Raw genomic sequence first — 16,950 nt, 5'->3', positions numbered from 1 at the left:
CGAAGGGGCTGTTCTTTTGTCCCTCTGCCTTCAACCTGACGTGGGAAGGGGCCGTTCATTTGTCCCTCTGCCATCAACCTGACGCGGGAAGCATATTGTTAGTCCCACTCCCGACTTGCTTGTTAAGCCCTGTACTTTTCTTCGTTTATGATCTGATGTGGGGCTCGTGCGAATTCTCTGGAATTGTCCCGTTTGCTCGCAGTTTCACGCGGTACCATGAACATTTCAGAATGCACACTGTCCAAATTTAGTTCTTATCGGAGTGGAGCGTGACAAATCTCTCTCACCCCAAAGACTCTTCATGTGCAGCTGCTCCTGTCCGCATCTAACTGTCGGCGTCGATCCAGACGTCATATAAATGTAAAACCTCCAGCACGTGGGCGCCGGTCGAGCCGATCTCGGAAGCCCCGTTAGGCCGTTGATGCAAAATCCAGAAAGAGATTTCACTGGATAGGCTTGACTTCTGCCAAATTGGAACATGCCCGAATCCCATCTGCCCGGGGTGTTGAAAATACATATTCTAGACTGATAATTATTCAACAATGGTTTCAATAAACAGCAAGCATATTAAAATGGTGAGAGCAGTTCCGTACGGACGCATTGTAGCCAAAGATTTAATTGTTCTTATTTAGCCGTCACCGATGCCACAAAAGTCTCTTTCACCGATTCCTCCAAATCGATGGCCACAGACTTGTTCAGTAGTCGTGTAAGGACTTTTAGAGGCATGATCAGCAACGGGGTGGAGATTTAGAAAAGCAGCCAGCCTTCAGTACCCTCCCCCACGTGGCCCTCAGCATTTTGGACTCAACAAACCTCTCATGTAGCCCAGGGGTAGGGGAGCGGGAAAGCACACATGATTCTAGAAAGTTCTCCACAGGATGACCCGGGCAACGGTTGTATGAATACATCTATACTTCTCTTTAATCACTCATTTTTTCTTCAACAACAACAAAGACTAACTCTACTCAGGCCAAAGGACAGACTTGATATTTTCCTTCGCGGTTTCTTAAACTGTGGTGGTTGGTACCTTACTTGGTTGGTTGGAAAGCAAAAGACGCCACTGTTAGTCGATGGGAGAAACGGATCAGTTCAGTGAGATGCGGTCGCTGCCGTTAAGTGTTTAGGGTACTTTTTCTCACCGGTATAAGAATTATTTCTTACATGTCGGGGAGGGGCAACCCGACAACATCCAGGTAAGGAGCCAATATTTTGTTTCCTTTTCATTAGTGGAACAGACTTCTCGATTCAGGAGCGGTCGTTCCCGAATTTGATTTTGAGTTCTTCAACTCCAAATCAAGTCATTTTCGCTTGCACGATTGTAAGGGAAATATCTGTTTTCGGTGTATTAAAAAGGTACAGAATTTCCTATCACCAGGATCTGGCTTGGTGCTTTCTAGTGGGTCTTTTTCCCTGAGCTGAGAAAAGAATTTTCTGGAGCTTCTGGTCTGAGGTCCGCCTCCCCGGTGCCTCCCAGCCTCGCGTAGCGAGATGGTTTTTCCGGGGTCCTGCTTGGAGGTGAAAATCAGGTTCTAACCGTGTCGCCCTCTTAAAGGAAGCCGTCCGCAGCGGTGCGCGGGGAAGTGGGCAGAATGGCACCTGCAGCTTTGTGAGGGGAGCCCCGCCCCCGCTTGTTCCCGAGCTGTCGCCCCCGTCCGTGTCGGAAGCCTCCGGATGAGCCGCTTTCTGCAGCGCTCAGCTGCTGCGTCCATGCTTAGTCCATCGTTTTTCGTCACCTGGCACATCAGTGACACAGAAAGCATCAAATTGTTCTCATTGTCGGAAAGGAGCTTCACTACACCAAAGCGTTTGGCTGTCGTTTTGTTTTTTTTGTCCCCCCTCTCTCATTTTTCGGTCTCCACTGGCTTTTCCCAGTGCTGAGTTCCTGATATCCATCTGCCTCGGCCACCGATGGAAATGAGTTATTAGCATTCAAATCGCTGTGCCGATCACAAGAGGGGAGAGAGGAGCCCCGGTCGCCCACCTGTGAACACGCGTCTTTGTTGACAAGAGAATCCCTTACCACACCGAGATGTGCCGTCTTGGGGCTCGCGAACCCCGGGGTCCAGCGAGGAAGCCGCTGCTTTTCTCGGTTGCAAGGTGTCGCGTCGCGTTCGTCAGCTGTGCACCTCGGCGGCCCCCGGCGGGCGGGCTTTGGGCCTGGCTTGACGAAACGGCGGTCTCCCCTGGTCTCCCCTTCTCACGCTCAGACCTCACCTGGCCGGCCACAGCGCCGTCACTCCCGTGTCCCCCGTGCCACAGTGACGGACGTGTCCCCACCACGGGTGGCTTCCCGGGGGGGCGGGGTGTCCTTAGATTAGCAGGTGCTGCTCGTGTCTGGGCTATGTGAAGAGCGAACCAGTTCAGACAGAAAACATCGTCACCCCACCCCAGCTCCCCGGCTTCGTTCTGCCGTGACATCCACTTGCCCAGTGTGGTGTAATTTTAATCAGCTCTTTCAGACATTTTTCAGTCTAAAATGCTTTATTAAAATAAGTTTGTATATTCACAGGGGTAAAATGCTATGGATCTTTGTTGCTAAAGGTGGAAATTTTCCAAAATGATTTTACTACATTATTAATTCATTCGACAAATTTCTTTTTCATTGCCAAACATATGGCCGGCAACATCAGGCACTAGGGCTGCGAGACTGATCCCTGCCTCAGGGAGTCTGCATTTTACGAGAAGCTGACGGATCATATACTATTAAGCAAATAAGTGAACGAGACAATTTCAGGTTGTGTTAAGAGTTACAAAGAAAATAATTAGGAAGGTATGATAGATAACAACTGGGAGCAAGGAAGAGGCTTCAGCGGATACAGGAGTCAGGGAGGACGTGTCTAGGATGGACCTCGTTGCTGACAGACAGCCATCGTTTCAAGGGGAAGCACATCCCGGGCAGACGGTGGGGACGTGCAGAGGCTCTGGGGCAGGGACCGCTCGATGTGTCTGAGATGCATCTGGGAACCCAGTGTGACACATCACAGGGAGAAGGGGCAAACGTTTTGAAACGCAGGAAGGTGACACATGATGCAGGACCTTGTAAGCCAGGCACAGAGTTCGGGTTTTGTTCTGAGTGTAATGGGAAATCCTAGGAGGATTTTAAGCAAGGGTCTCACTTAATCTGATTCATGCTTTTAAAAGACCCCTCTGGTTGCTTCGTGATGAAGGGATTATAAAGCACCAAGCGCGAGGGGAGGCTGCCAGGCAGGAAGCCGCGTACGTGAGAGAGGTTGGCAGCCAGGGCTCAGGACAGAGGACAAGTGGAAAGTCTTGAGACACATTTTGGAGTAAGAGCCAATGAGACACGCTCGTGTCATTCCCGCAAGTACCCAGTTCGTAGATAAGGACCCTGGCTCCCTAAGAGATGACGTAACTGACCTGAGTTTACACAGTAAGAAGCAGAGTCACATTCCGAGTGCTATGCGTGCTCTTTCGTGCTCGAGGTTCTCAAACGTCAGGGGCATTAGGATAATCTGGAAATTTTATTAAAATGCGGATTACTGGGCCCTCCCCTTGCAGGTTCTGATTCTGCAGGGCGGACGCGGGACCTGAGAGTTGGCATCTGTCAAGTTCCCAGGTGACGCCGATGCAGTTTATCTGGGGTCCACGCTGTGAGACGCGTGGCTCTGTGCTGGGCCCTTTCCGAGTGGTGGGTGAGGCTGCAGATTAAACTACCAGCAAGCGAAGGCGTTCCTGCTCCTCGGCACGCCAGCCGCCAGCTGCCAATCAGGCCTGGGGCCCCGCTGTGCACACACAGCATGGGATGGGCGTGGTCCATAAGCATCTTTGAAGAAAGGAAAGGGGGCTGTCCAGGGCATTGAATTCCCTTGGTAGTTACTCATCTTTCCACCTCATTGTATCTGTGAAGTCACTTCCTTCTTGCACAAGGAGACCAGGCGAATATAGTCATGATTTGGAAGAATGAAGTGCGAACTAAAAGAACTTGGTATTTAATGCCTTTTACACAATTTTTCCTTTTTAACGGGTGTTAAAAAACATAAAACCATCTTCATCATTGGGAAGTAGGGAATATAATATCTGAGCAGTAAGGCAGGCTCTATATTTCATTGAATGCTTTAGTGTTTGAGCTGGAAGGAAGTGCCGGGGCCAACTTTTTGATTTGTGTAAGAAAATAGGGCGCAGAGACATAAAATAACTCACCCCAGATCACACGAGTGAGAATCAGCCTGTAACTAGAACTGTTCTATCTATTATACTACACCATATGTTACGTTCCCTGCCAATAGCACATTTTAATAAAATAGGTAAAGGGAGAAAGCCCGTCAGTCATCCAGATGCTTTTTCTGCATATTTTCTACAAGCGCTGTCATAAATGAAAACATTGAGGTGAACAATTGACTGCTTCACTCCCCATTTTCCAAAAGAGCGGCTTTTATTCCCTTCTCCATGTGACATCTATGGCTGTATGTCCAGACCTTGTGTGCTGTGGTCTTTTGGCCCCAAAGGCAAAACTGTTGGCTCGTTGACCTTGCAATGGTGTTTGAGCATCTCCGAGGTCGTGAGTGGGTGAAGGCAGAAGCATCCTGCAATGTGGCACACAGACTTCCCCACGATGTGCTATGCGTATGTGATCACTGGACAGCTGTCGGCCCTGCAAAGTAGCTTAAAGGACAGAGTGACCAAAAACCGAACAGAGCAGATCAAGTAATTTCGCAGTAGAGCAATAGTCTAACTGTCCTCTACAGAACTGATATTGAGACCCTCAATTTCCCGTGTCACTTAAGATAAAGGCAACAACTTTTGTGTCTTTCTCTTCATCTGACAGTTCCGATGAGTGGATTGGTGTGAGTTTCCAGGGCTGCACAATGAGCACGTGCAACTCGTGGGCAGTGGGAGGAGAGGCAGGAGGGAGGACACGTGTCCTTGCCCCCTGTGAAACCTTGGACCCGGGAGACAAAGTCAGAGCAAAGACAATGTGTTAAGTGCAATTCGCTTCCTTCATTCTATCTTGCCAGAAGGCAGATGTAACTGTTACTGTTTTTATGCGTCGAGGAATACAGTTTAAATTTACCTGTGACAAGTTTTCCCCAAATGGCTCCATTTATCTAGAAGTTTCTGTGCTTGTCTCAAGTGTGGTTCTCAAACTTTTGGTTTCAAGACCCCTTTTTACTCTTAAAATCATGAAATATTCCAAAGAATGTTTGCTCATGTGGGCTCTATCTACCACTATCCACCATGTTGGAAATTAAAACAGAATTTTAGTACTCTTTTTACATTTAAAATGACAATAATACAACCAGTGCATGTTAATACAATCTCATATTTTAAGAAAACTGACTGTATTCTTCGAAACAAAACAAACGAACAAAAACATTTAAGAAGAAGAGGGACATCGTTTCTGGTTTTGCAAGTCTCTTTCATGGCTGTCTGGACGGAAGAAAGCTGGATTTTTATCTGTGCTTCTGTGTTCGGACTGCGATGATGTGTTTTTCCAGTTTACGTACATGAAGAAAATGCGGTCTCACGCGATGAGTAGTTAGAAAGACAGGTCTTAGCGACACCCCGCAGGAGACTTGGGGAACCTCAGTGGTCCTTCGGCCACACTTTGAGAACCGTGGTGGGAGAGCCGGACGTGACCTCGACGGCCCATAGACGGAGCGTGGAGGGGGTGCCAGGCAGACCTGGGTTCCCGTGCCAGCTGGGCCACCTTCTGAATCTGGGCCTTAATATCTCGGTCTCATCGTAAAACGAGATGATGATGCCTAACGCGCCGGTCAGTCATCACGAGGTGGGGAAATCAGATCGATAAAGCGACGCCCACGAGATAGCGCATGATCCCACAGCGGCCGTGACCGCTGATGTTACGTCCAGAAAGCCGATTGGCGTAGGAGAACGGGATGAATTCAACCCAAATGAGACCAGATTTAGAGAAACACTAGGCGGTGACCAACTCGGAGACCGAAAAGGAAATGTCAAGCGAAGAATCCACCTTGGGCCAGAGTAACAGCTTGCTTCGTTTGGGCAGTAACGGGTTCCGCGCATCAGTCGTAAAAAAAAGCCTTTTGTTAAGGAACGTATTTCTGATTTCCAGTTCTTTTGGGGCCGTGACTCGTTTCTAAAGTTCTGAATTGACCGCGGTACATCTAGGAAGAGGAGACGCTACATCTAGGAAGAGGAGACGCGTGATCACGTAGAAACTGATTAACGAGGAAAGAGTTAAGCTGAACGAACACGCAACGGGCAGCTCTGCTGCCTGTATCCGATGAGCCGTAAGTCCTCAGCAGGATGGGAGTCAGCACGTCGAGGATGGGTTCACAGAGGAGGCTTTCCTGCAGGGTGAAATTGGTTAGTGGGTGGAGGGGCGGAGGACATTGGAAAACCACGGGGTGTCACAAACAAAGGAAAGAGGCCAGAACCGGTGACCTGGACTTGGGGACAAGGAAGACCCTGTTTGATAGGAGCTGTGGGTTCTGAGCAAAGCTGGAGATAAAGTCAAAGAGCCAGTGACAATGGACTTTAAATATCGGCTTAAAAATGTGACGTGTCAGTAACGTCTTCTTGATTTGTGTCACATTTGCAAATCCGATCTATTATCTCACACACGGTCATGTAATTTATCAACGAATACCTTTTAGGAGGAATACACCTGCTTTTGATTGCCCTCCAGCGCGCCTTCACGTAGTGGCCTTCGTATTTTATGCAGAGTTTGTCATTGTCTGCAGGATGGCTGGCCCGATGGCATCTCCTCTGCCACTGCCAGGAGCCAAAGCGATTTAATTTAGAGATGAAGAGAAACAGGAGTGTCTGAGTGAAGCACAAATTACCAGAGACCCCAGGAGAGCCAAGAGTTCCCATAGTTCAAGAGACAGTCTGAAGGCTGAGCATCTTCAAGTTGGAAGGGACTTCAGACACCAAGTCCACAGTGGGCAAACGTCAGCTTTCAACATCCAGGCTCCACATCCAAAGCGTGTCTTATGAAACGACGAGATCGCGACGCCTTCACAGAGTATTTTTCAAAGCGCCCGTCTTGTTTAATCATCGAGTTCCTTTTTTTTTTTTCTTTTTACATGAAAGTGTCAGTATCCGAAGCAGAGCAAAGCTGCAGTGGTTGAAGGAGGTGTTTCCCCCCACCCACCGCCCCAAGAACTCTGGGAGCTTCAGAGGATCAGATCTGAAGACACTCATTAGGATGGGGCCATGGTGTGGGGAGCAGGGAGAGCCTCAGATCAAAGTGGAGGTTTTCGGGGCTGGACGAAGGTCAGCTTCGGGCTCTTACACTCGAACACGGAGTGGGCATGTCTTGTGAAGATGGCCCTTCCTTTCAGGGAGCTCTGCAAATGGGCAGTCGGGGTTCAGGGAAGGTGACAACGAGAAATCGGAAGACTGAACAGGAAAGTTGGTAGGTGAATAGTTCAAGTGCCAAAGCTGGGAACGTTGGAATCGAGGTGGAGATACTGATTTTTACCTGGGTAATTCTATCAACAGCACGAGAATTCCAGGCTGGAGGGAAAGATTTGGGAAGCCACTATGCATATACGATACGTGTGTGTGTGTTGGTCAATTGAACCCAAGCTATTACCTTCAGGCTCATAAAACCCACTACCGGTGTGTTCAGCCATGTTAGCCAGAGCTCTGCGTTCCTTGCCGAAGACTCATCCTCTCCAAGACCGTTTGAGCGGCCAGACCTAAGTCTCAAAGGCCACAGGTCATCTTTGTCACAGTCACGTAGGCGGTTTTGCCATCATATCCTTTTTACAGATTTTTTAATTTCTAAGTCCTAAGGCTCATGATGACGTTTCTTTCTATTAGAAATTTGTTTTTGTGGAGATCAGAGAGCCGGCTGGCTCTGAGAATTGTTCGACCATTAAGTTCAAATTATATTCATCTTCAATTGAAATTATTATTGGATAACATACTTGAATGATTCCAGCGGTCAGAGTACACAAGCATCGATTTAGGTCATTTCTGGCAGTTATTGAACGGAAGAATGAAACGAAGAGATTGCTCATCTATACAAGAGACTATCAGAGTCACAGGGTCAAATCCAACACACCCACAACCTTCGATAGGAATTTGTAGCTTGAGAAGAAGACTTAAGATGTTTCAGAGGAGGAATTTTTGTTTCAAACCTTGAAAGAACATGAATGGCCAAAATGATGCTCTGTTTTAATACGTAGATATATTAATTCCTTTTAATATGTAGGATCTACATACACCATTCAAAAAGGCATTAGATAAGACCTCCTTTCTGAAGCAATAGTGCTGAACCAACCTGGGCAGGCCTTCCTCGGAGCTGTTATTTGGACATGGAGTTAGGAAACGTGGTTGAACCTAGATATTGAGTGATAATGAAGGCCACAGACCCACCTGCGTTATCCAAACCAAAAGGGAGAGGGAGCAGCGTTTTTCTATCATGCACTAAAATGGACCATTTGTCATCCAAGGACTTTGAGCTGAATGACCCAAAGAGATACGAAGAGACGAGAACCATTTCTGCCACCCACGGAGTTTGATTCTAGAACAAAAGCTCACCCACTTAGATGCGATTCATCCAGTGTGAGTGAGCGACGGCAGAAGCCGTCACAGCGTGAGCCTCTGCCCTGTCGGCCTGCCGTGGGCGTGTTGAAAGAGAAATCACCTCATTCTTTGCCATGTGTGTAATGCGGCATTTCCTTCTTGATCTCCCTGGGCCTCTGTCCAGATATTCACTTCAAAAGGAACGTGCTTTTTTTGTCACGTCGAATTTGGCTTCTCTGTACTAATTTCGCTTTAAGGGCAAGGAAGGTACCGGACGATGTCTCGCAGAGGCCGAGCGCGTTGTCGATTTCCGCCTGGCCGGCTGTCGTCCATCATTCGAGTCCAGCACCGTCAACACCGCCGCCCCGTGGGAGAGGACGGAAGGGGCCCTCGGAAGGCCGAATGAGCGAGAACTTCATAAGGTCTTTGCGAAACCCTCTCAAGACTCTCTTCCCTGCCCTGTCTCTTTTCTGGGATCGCAAGGTCTTGCTTTCGGCACTCTGCGTTTTCGGGAGAACGCAGTGAATGGGCCCCAGCGTGACAGGAAATCTGTGACATGGAAGGCCGTGTCTCCGCACGTGGTTTTGATGTTTCCTCTTTGAATTCAGCTTGACATTGCTTCATTGGTTACATTTGCCTTTTCATTTTTTCTTTTCCGCACACTCTTTGAAAACTTCGGCTTAGTCGTTAATATCCCACACAGCTCTCTGCAGCTTTTCTTGTCTGCTTGGTTTCCGCGGGCTCTGTGGGGTGTGTGGGGTGTGGGGGTAAGCGTTCAGCAGGCTGAATGTGAAACGGGCACACACTGCCATCAGCCTGTCAGGGCGACACACCCTCCAAGCAGAGAACGGAAAAGGCACCCACTTTTTGAGCTGCTTTGGCGTTACGGCAGCAAGGTACAGTGCAGCAGCTCAGCAGCTGACCAGCAAGGGCGAAGGCTCTGACCTTCGTCTAAGTCGATGCTGGGCGATGTTAGAGCTTTTCTGAAAGCTGACCCTTTCGGCCTCCCCTCACGTGCAGCATGCTTCGTCCCCGTCAGCAGAGGATTTGTAAAATTGTGTTTTGCTCTTTGAAAAACAAGAATTTGCTTATAATTGGCAAAAGGAGAAAGCAGCATTTATCCAGGGACCTAGAGCCCTCTGCTGGGTGAGGGACTTGCTGAGTTTTTTTCTCGTTTTGTTTATTGCTGAGAAAGTCAGGTAGACAGCTTGGCCTCAGCACTAGTGAATTCTTTTTGAATTGAACTGTGGATGATTTTGGATCCTCACTGGATCAAGATTCTGAGGCCAAGTCAGGAAGAGGTGTGTTAAAAGCACAGAGTAGCATCTTTCCGTTCGGTACCAACGTCCACTCTGACTGGTAAGTCCGCCCTGGGCGGGTCACCTGCAGAACCGCCCCCAGGGGGCTTCCTGAGTGAGAAGCCAAGGTCTGCTCCGCGTGAACTCTGGGCTGGACGGCCCCCACCTCGATGCACTTGCCGTTAGAATTAACGATGGCGTGACTTATGCTTTGGGCGAAAGGCGTATTTATCGAGACTTGTTTATAGATCGTGGAATTCACACTATCTTTAGCTCATTGCAGACAAGGAAAGAACCATGACTTCTCCTGATGCATGAGAAGCGTGGCATGGTTTGGGTGGCGGGAGCGGTATAGGGCGTGGGCGGTGTGGGTGACGTGTTGGCTGACTTCCTACGTTACCTGTGGCAGGACCTGAGGTCCTAAGAAGGTTTTGGTAAAAATCAGGACTGGCTCAGCCATTTGGGATTCCCGGGCTATGCTCTTGTGGACAACGCTCTGTTGCCAGGAAATAAGACAACGTTAAACAATGGCGATAGTCTTGAAGGAGAAAGGAGTCTCGAAAATTATTCGTGTAACGTGTGGGAGTGAAGTGTACTAGTTAGGGACAAGCTAAGCTGCTGTGACACGTAGACCCCAAAACACAGAGGCTTACACAGGAGGCTTACTTCTCTCTCACGTATCACTCCGAAAATCGGCAGGGGACTCAGGGGCTGCTTTGCTCTATGAGGTCACTCAAGGTCCAAGACTGGCTGGTCGGCCTTTCCGCCCTCTGTCGTGTCCCTCTCGGAGCCCAGGGTTGTTCCAATCATTACGTTTTTCCCATCGGCGGGAAGGGACGGCGAGAGTCCAGTGCAAATATCTTTAAGTAAATAATCTGGGCGTCGCGCTCAGCACTCACGCATGTGCTGTTGGCGTGAACGTCATTACCCCTAGCTGCAAAGGAATCTGGGGGACGTATCGCTAGGAAAGCGTAAGTCCGGCTCAAACTGGCAGAGCAGAGTGGGATATTTCTGTTACAAAGAGGGAAAAAGGAGGAACAGATACTCGGGGGAGCGGGCAGTTCATTTTGCCACGCGGCTGACGGCAGTTCTGCTCTTCCCGCGTAAAGACCAGCCCCACGGGCTGCCCAAACAGCGTTCGGAGTCGGACGGGGCGGGGTGTCTTCCGAAAGCGCTCCGGGAACGTCTCCCCAGCCTCGTCGTCGGCGAGCGTCTGAAAGGGCAGTTTTATGATGAGCCTACTTCTGTCCCTTGATTGCATCCGATAAAAATAGATTGAACGTGCACTGAATGTACCTCTTTGCTTTCTGATCTGCTGTAGCTCAACCCAACTGGATTCAAAAAATAAATGACATCCACGTGGCCATCGAAGACAACGTCTTTTGGGAATGTAAAGCCAGCGGAAGACCCCGACCCACGTACAGGTGGCTGAGAAATGGGGAGCCGCTGTCCACTCAGGTGAGCAAACTGATGGTGAGTGCGCTGCGTGTTGACTCTCACGTCTAATGTGGCCTCGTTGCTACAGAAACAGGAAAATAATGAGCTGTTTCCAAAATAATATGCAACCGAAAGCCATTAGTACCGGAAGAGGCACAGGTGAGCACAGGTGGCCACCTGCGTGCGGATCCGGTGCCTCGGCCTCTCTGCTGGGCTTTGTCCTCACAGGTCAGCACCTCTGGCTTTGCAGCCGGGCACTTACGCAGGTCTGGAAGGTGTGCCTGTGCTCAGCGCAGATTTGCGTGTGCTGTAGACTCGAGCGAGCCAGCGAGCTAACCCCCCGGGCACCCACACTCGCCTCGCACTGTGACGTGGCCAGTCCTGTCACAGAGACTTCTGGCCGACAGGGTGCAGCTCGTTCACCATCCAGACTCCCACTCTGCCTCAAACGTGCGAGAATGACACATCCAAACACGGGGTCAGCATCTCCGATGCAACAGAAATAGAACAAAAGCAAAGAGAGGTGACGGGGGCTGGGGGCACCAGCCCGAGGGCCTGGGAGCAGGCAGTGGTGACTAGGAGCTCACAGGGGACACGTCCTCTCCAGAGACAGGGCGCAGTGCTTTTGGAGGTAAGGCTCTGGTTGGAGAACCCCCCCCAACACCTATTGCCACCCAATGATAGAAGCCGCCATACTGCTGCCTGGCCATGTAGGACTCTGCTGCAAGAGAGTCAGAAAGCCCAGGGCCTGTCCCCCGTCCGCCCTGGGACAGGAGCCGCCATAGCTGCCAGGACCCTAGAGAAGCCAGTGGCCCAGGGAACGAGGCGAGGTAGCCGCAGAACCGCTAACCAGGGGAAAAGCCGAACAAGCAAAAGTAACTCCTTTTCTCAGGAAGCCTGCAAACCAGCACTCCGAGCCGTATGCAAAATTTATTTTCCAGAGCGATAACCACCTATAGAACGGTCTGACAAAGAAATAGGGATAAGTCTATTTGCCATGCTCAAAGAGATAAAGGAGCCATGTCCGTAAAAATAAACAAGATACTTTGAAACGATAAGCAGACAGAGCTTTTAAAGGACCAAATGGAAATCTTAGAAACACATAACCGTGAAATAAAAATTCTACTGAGGCCGCATTTTGTGAGGAGATGGGATGAGTTATAATAATAGTCACAAAGACTTTGGAAGGTGTTCGTAAACGATTTTAAGAAATGCTGACCCATCCCGCCCTCCAAACACGTCGTCTCGTGGGACTATCACAAGGGACCTTGTGAGTAAATGCTGCTGTTCTGCCCGTTTTTTATAAACAAGGAACCTGACTGGTGCATAAAATGGTCCTGACTGAGCAGTTTGCCTCGGATCTCGTCGTTTGTGACTAGGGGAGCCGGAACCCGGACACTGAACGTCCGCAGCCCGCGGAGCCGCCAGGCTTGCAGGAACATGATTCCGGGACAGCCACGGGGAGGACGTGCTAGGGAGGCGGGGGGAGGGGGTGGAAAGCATAAAGGCTCTTTGAAAATATTTCAAGAATTGCTTTCTTTGGGTTTTCCAAAATCAGGCTCTGAGCAGAGGTGTGTGTGCAGCAGGTGTGTGTAATGCAGCGGAGTGGAGTGTGCAACAGAGTGTGTGTGCAACGAGTGAGCATCACAACCCGGTGGATGATGTGTGATGGAATTTACATACATACGATGGGTGAGTGTGCATGCAGCAGTGTAATGTATTACAATGGAGTGAATACGTAACCAGGTGTATGTGCAATAGGTGAGTGTGCATGCAGTGAAATTCAATACAACAGGTATTGCATTCTGATGTGTGTAGTAACCGGGTGGCTCCCAGTGGTGTGTGTATTAAGGTGTGTATGTGAAAGCGGGTGGCTGTATCTGATGGGTAACCTTTGAAGTCTAATGCGAGTGGTGTTGTACGCTACTGCAGCAGGTGGCGATACAGCAGGTAGTGAGTATTACATGCAGTGGGTGAAGTGTGCAGGTTGTATTTCCCCACCCCCTCACCCCGTCCCCCGCCCCCGCCACCGGGCAGCACAAAGTCTTAGAGTAGAAAAGCATTTAAAATTTTAAGTTCATCTATTTACAGAGCATATTAATCTGAATGCTTTCACTACTAAATCAATGAGAACTCAAGGGAGTCGGTCCTACAATTTAGATTCCATTTTCCAGTTGATGTACGGGTTATTCCGTGTAGCATCTGACCTGCCACAAAAGTAGCTGACAGATAAATAGATCGTGTTATGAAAATTGCTTCTCTGATGGCTATTTTCTTCCCATTAAACCCCTCTGATAAAACACGCAGCAAAACTGCCCGAAGGTCTCGGTCGCAGGAGGTCACCGTTCTGTGTTTCTCTCTTGTTTCACAGGACAGAATTCAGATCGAGCAGGGGACGCTGAACATAACCGTGGTGGGCCTCGCGGATGCGGGCATGTACCAGTGCGTGGCCGAGAACAGACACGGCATCATCTTCTCCAGCGCCGAGCTCAGCGTTATCGGTGAGTGTGCTGGAAAGAGATACGTCAGCCAGTAGACACTCTTTAAGTCGGTAAACTAACACGGGCTTGGCCCAGCGTAAACGCCCGATGCAGGAGACAGGAGAAAAGAGTCTTTAGGCCAGAGAGATTGCTGGAGACACACGTACCGCGTTCTACAGATGACGAGCCTCCCCCTCGCCCCCGGCTGGGCTGACCTCTGTCTGCAAACCCCCGGCCCCCGCTCCGCCACGGCCCCCTCCCACGTGCCGTGCCCTGCTGCCTGCGGTGCTCCACCTGCCCCTCGTCCTTGCCTCCGACGGCCTCCGGCCGGCGCCTAAGCCAGCTCCCCGCTATGCAGGTTGTCACGCTGCTTCTTCACCCTGCTCATGACAGACGCCACCACTGCCTTTTCCTCGTGTGTGCGACTTCCCCGTCCTTTCCTCCCCATGGCCTTAAGAGCCTGTGGCGTCCAGGATCGCGTTGGATGTGAGCCACCAGTGGGCACTTCAGGATTAATACAATATAAGATGCGCTCGGTAAACATTGACCGAATTAGGAATGAATGGGTGTGTTTGGTGATCGAGGAGTCGAGAGACTTAAAAAAATGAATTAACGAATTAAGTAAATACATCATCGAAAGTATAGGTTAAGTGGATTGACAAACCTGTGGGCATTAAGAATGACACAAACGTCCCGGCCGCCAACTTGCACGTGTCCCATAGAGGAACCTTGACCCTGACTTCAGAAGTGATGTGAAGTATCTGAGCAGTAGTTCTTAGGGGGAGCCGATTCCACAAATCCTGCCTGTTTCTTCTGCGGAGGCTTTCTGTGCCTGGCACGTAGATCTTACGTGTATAGACAGGTGCTCCAAGTAGAATGTCCTTCCACCCCGAGCACAAGGAAGGGAAAACAAGGAAGGGAAAGCTCCCGTGACAGTTTCTCACCGAGCTCGTTCGCCTGGATCAGCATCCATTAAAGACAAGCTCTGTGAGGGTTCACGGGACCTCAGCCTTCCCGCAAGAGGCCTAGGGACATTCTGTGCTTCTGGCATGTTCGGCTTGGTGCGGCCTACTGTAAGCGTGAGCTTTTAGGAAGCCTAAACGTACACACCTCCTCCCCCTGACAGTTGTTGGAACAATCATTTCAACTTCCTCCAGGACGAGGCCGATGCTCCATCCTGCCCAGGCCGGATCGGATTGTTGGTAGTTGGAACTGACTCCCGGCCCACGGTTCACCGTGGCCGATCGTGTAGGATTTTCTGCAGAAAGAAGCATGTTCTCTGTTAAACATTATGCCAGCTAGTTAGCAGAACACTTAAAACTGAGGCTGAGGGGCCTAATGAATGAATCACAGGGTTCTAAAACCATCTGGGTGAGCGCTTGCCAATTTACAAGTCTGGGGACTCCATTATAATTTTAAAAGATTTTTTAGGTCCCTTTGTTACAATTTGATTGTAAGGAGCAACCGCAAATCATGAGATAAAATCATGGGGTATAGATCCAGGGTAATTACAGCCCCGAAAGTAGAACCTGAAGCGAGAAAGGCTATTGAATGATTTTTCTCTAGAGCGCCGACCGCAGCTAGAAGTAACAGTGTATATGAAATCTATGCGTTAGAATGGTATCTAGTCGATGTGTCTATTCTAACGGACAGATGAGATGGAACAGGTTCAAACGACTCTGCATAGCCTTCACCAGATACTTCCCCTTCCCCCCGCCCGGGGTTCAAGGCTGGTGAGTTGGGGATCACTACTTCAGCTTTGATACTCAGAGGGTCATTTCAAATCATCTGCAGTTGGAACTAATTCCGAATGAAATTTGATCCGAGTTCCTCAGTCCCCAGCGTCAGCGCGGTAGAGCAGTGGCGATGTTATCAAACCTGAGACGTCATCAAACCACCTGGTCTCAGCCGAGTTGAATGTGAGCACAGTGAGGCGCATCAGGAAGAGACACAGGCCAAACCGCTAACAATAGCCAGGCTTCCAGGAGTCCAGGGGCCGGAGATTGGCCAGCGGCCTGGGCCGGCCAGCTGGGCCTTGGACGGCCGTTTATATTTGGACAGAGAGAAAAGAATGCGGGGAATATTCCAGATCAGAGCGCAGCGGCCCGAACAGCGGCTCAAAGTTGTGGAACGTCTGGATAGTTTGTTGCACATAGAGAATCCTGAATTATCCTTCAAAAAAATTGATGCAGATACATTAAGCGTATGGGCCAAGCACACACTTGAAAGAAGAAAATGAAAGTTTAATTAAGGACTAATTTTAGAGAATCTCGACTAACAAGCTTAGATGTTCCCTCTGTAATATACCATCTTCCGTCCCCCCAAAATCACATTAACACCCTCCGAGTGAACAGAAGGGCAGGTAAGTGTTGAATGAGTGGCTCTCTGGAGCCCATAATAAGAATATGCCGGACTGTTTAAAAATGCACGTACATTTGCATCGTTCCCTTGGGTGAGCTATAAAAAGATCGTATTCCACGAGTCACTGTGTTTCTTACAGAACGGTAATACCTTGACTCCTTTGTATCAAGTAACCGATTTGACGTTACCTGTATTAGGATCCCGGTGAAGTCGAAGTCAACAAAGAAACAAGATACTTCAGTATAAGGAAGAAAAAAACAGGGCTGGGTCGAGCTATCGATCAACTACCAGGACCCGCTAGTGCTAGAGAGGAAGTCCGTCTCGTGAAGGGCGACAGCCCCGAAGGCGTGACTGGCAGATGGTTGGGAGCAGATGTGATGGACTTCTCCCTTGGCCTCGTCCTTGTGTGTCCTGTCTGGAATTTAATGTGCATGTAACATAATCTATATTCGACGGATCGAAACTGCTAAATAATTTAGCTGGGTGATTTACTCGCCGGATGGAGGGGGCCACAGAGAGACTGCTAGCTTAGCGTCAGCCTGGTTCTGGGCACATCGGGTAGGGGCGTCCCCATTAGTGACTGAACCCGTCGCCGTTCACGGCTTAGTGTTCCTCAAGGCAGCTGTCCCCAGGCCTTTTCTCCTGTCCTTCCGCGGGTCGTGGGTGGGGTTCTCCTGTGTGGCGCACTCCTGTGACATTCGCTCTCCCACTCACGAAGGGATACTGGAACTGGAGTGAAGAGGGGCTTAGAATCGTGAGGAAACGCGAACCTTCTATAAAAACTTAATTAGAAATTAGGTATTTCATTGGTTAAGAAAATAACTTTCCGAATGCACTGTTTCTGTTCATGTTTAATGCTTGAGTCCACTTAGATGATCGTATTGGCTTCGCCAGGG

The 16,950-nt window shown here is 49.6% G+C and overlaps 1 protein-coding gene across 1 annotated transcript in view; it reads left to right on the top strand.

The window, feature by feature from the left end:
- The window catches only part of CNTN4 (contactin 4), a 741,173-nt gene that overhangs the window by 598,861 nt on the left and 125,362 nt on the right, over positions 1 to 16,950 (top strand). The window contains exons 11-12 of the mRNA XM_039837970.1: positions 11,098 to 11,249; positions 13,585 to 13,714. Coding sequence (XP_039693904.1) covers positions 11,098 to 11,249; positions 13,585 to 13,714 — 282 coding nt within the window. The remainder of the gene's footprint in view (positions 1 to 11,097; positions 11,250 to 13,584; positions 13,715 to 16,950) is intronic.

Source organism: Pteropus medius, unplaced genomic scaffold (assembly GCF_902729225.1).
Source record: "Pteropus medius unplaced genomic scaffold, Ma_sr-lr_union100, whole genome shotgun sequence".
Classification (NCBI taxonomy): Eukaryota; Metazoa; Chordata; class Mammalia; order Chiroptera; family Pteropodidae; genus Pteropus; species Pteropus medius.
This window is presented reverse-complemented; position numbering and strand designations above follow the sequence as displayed.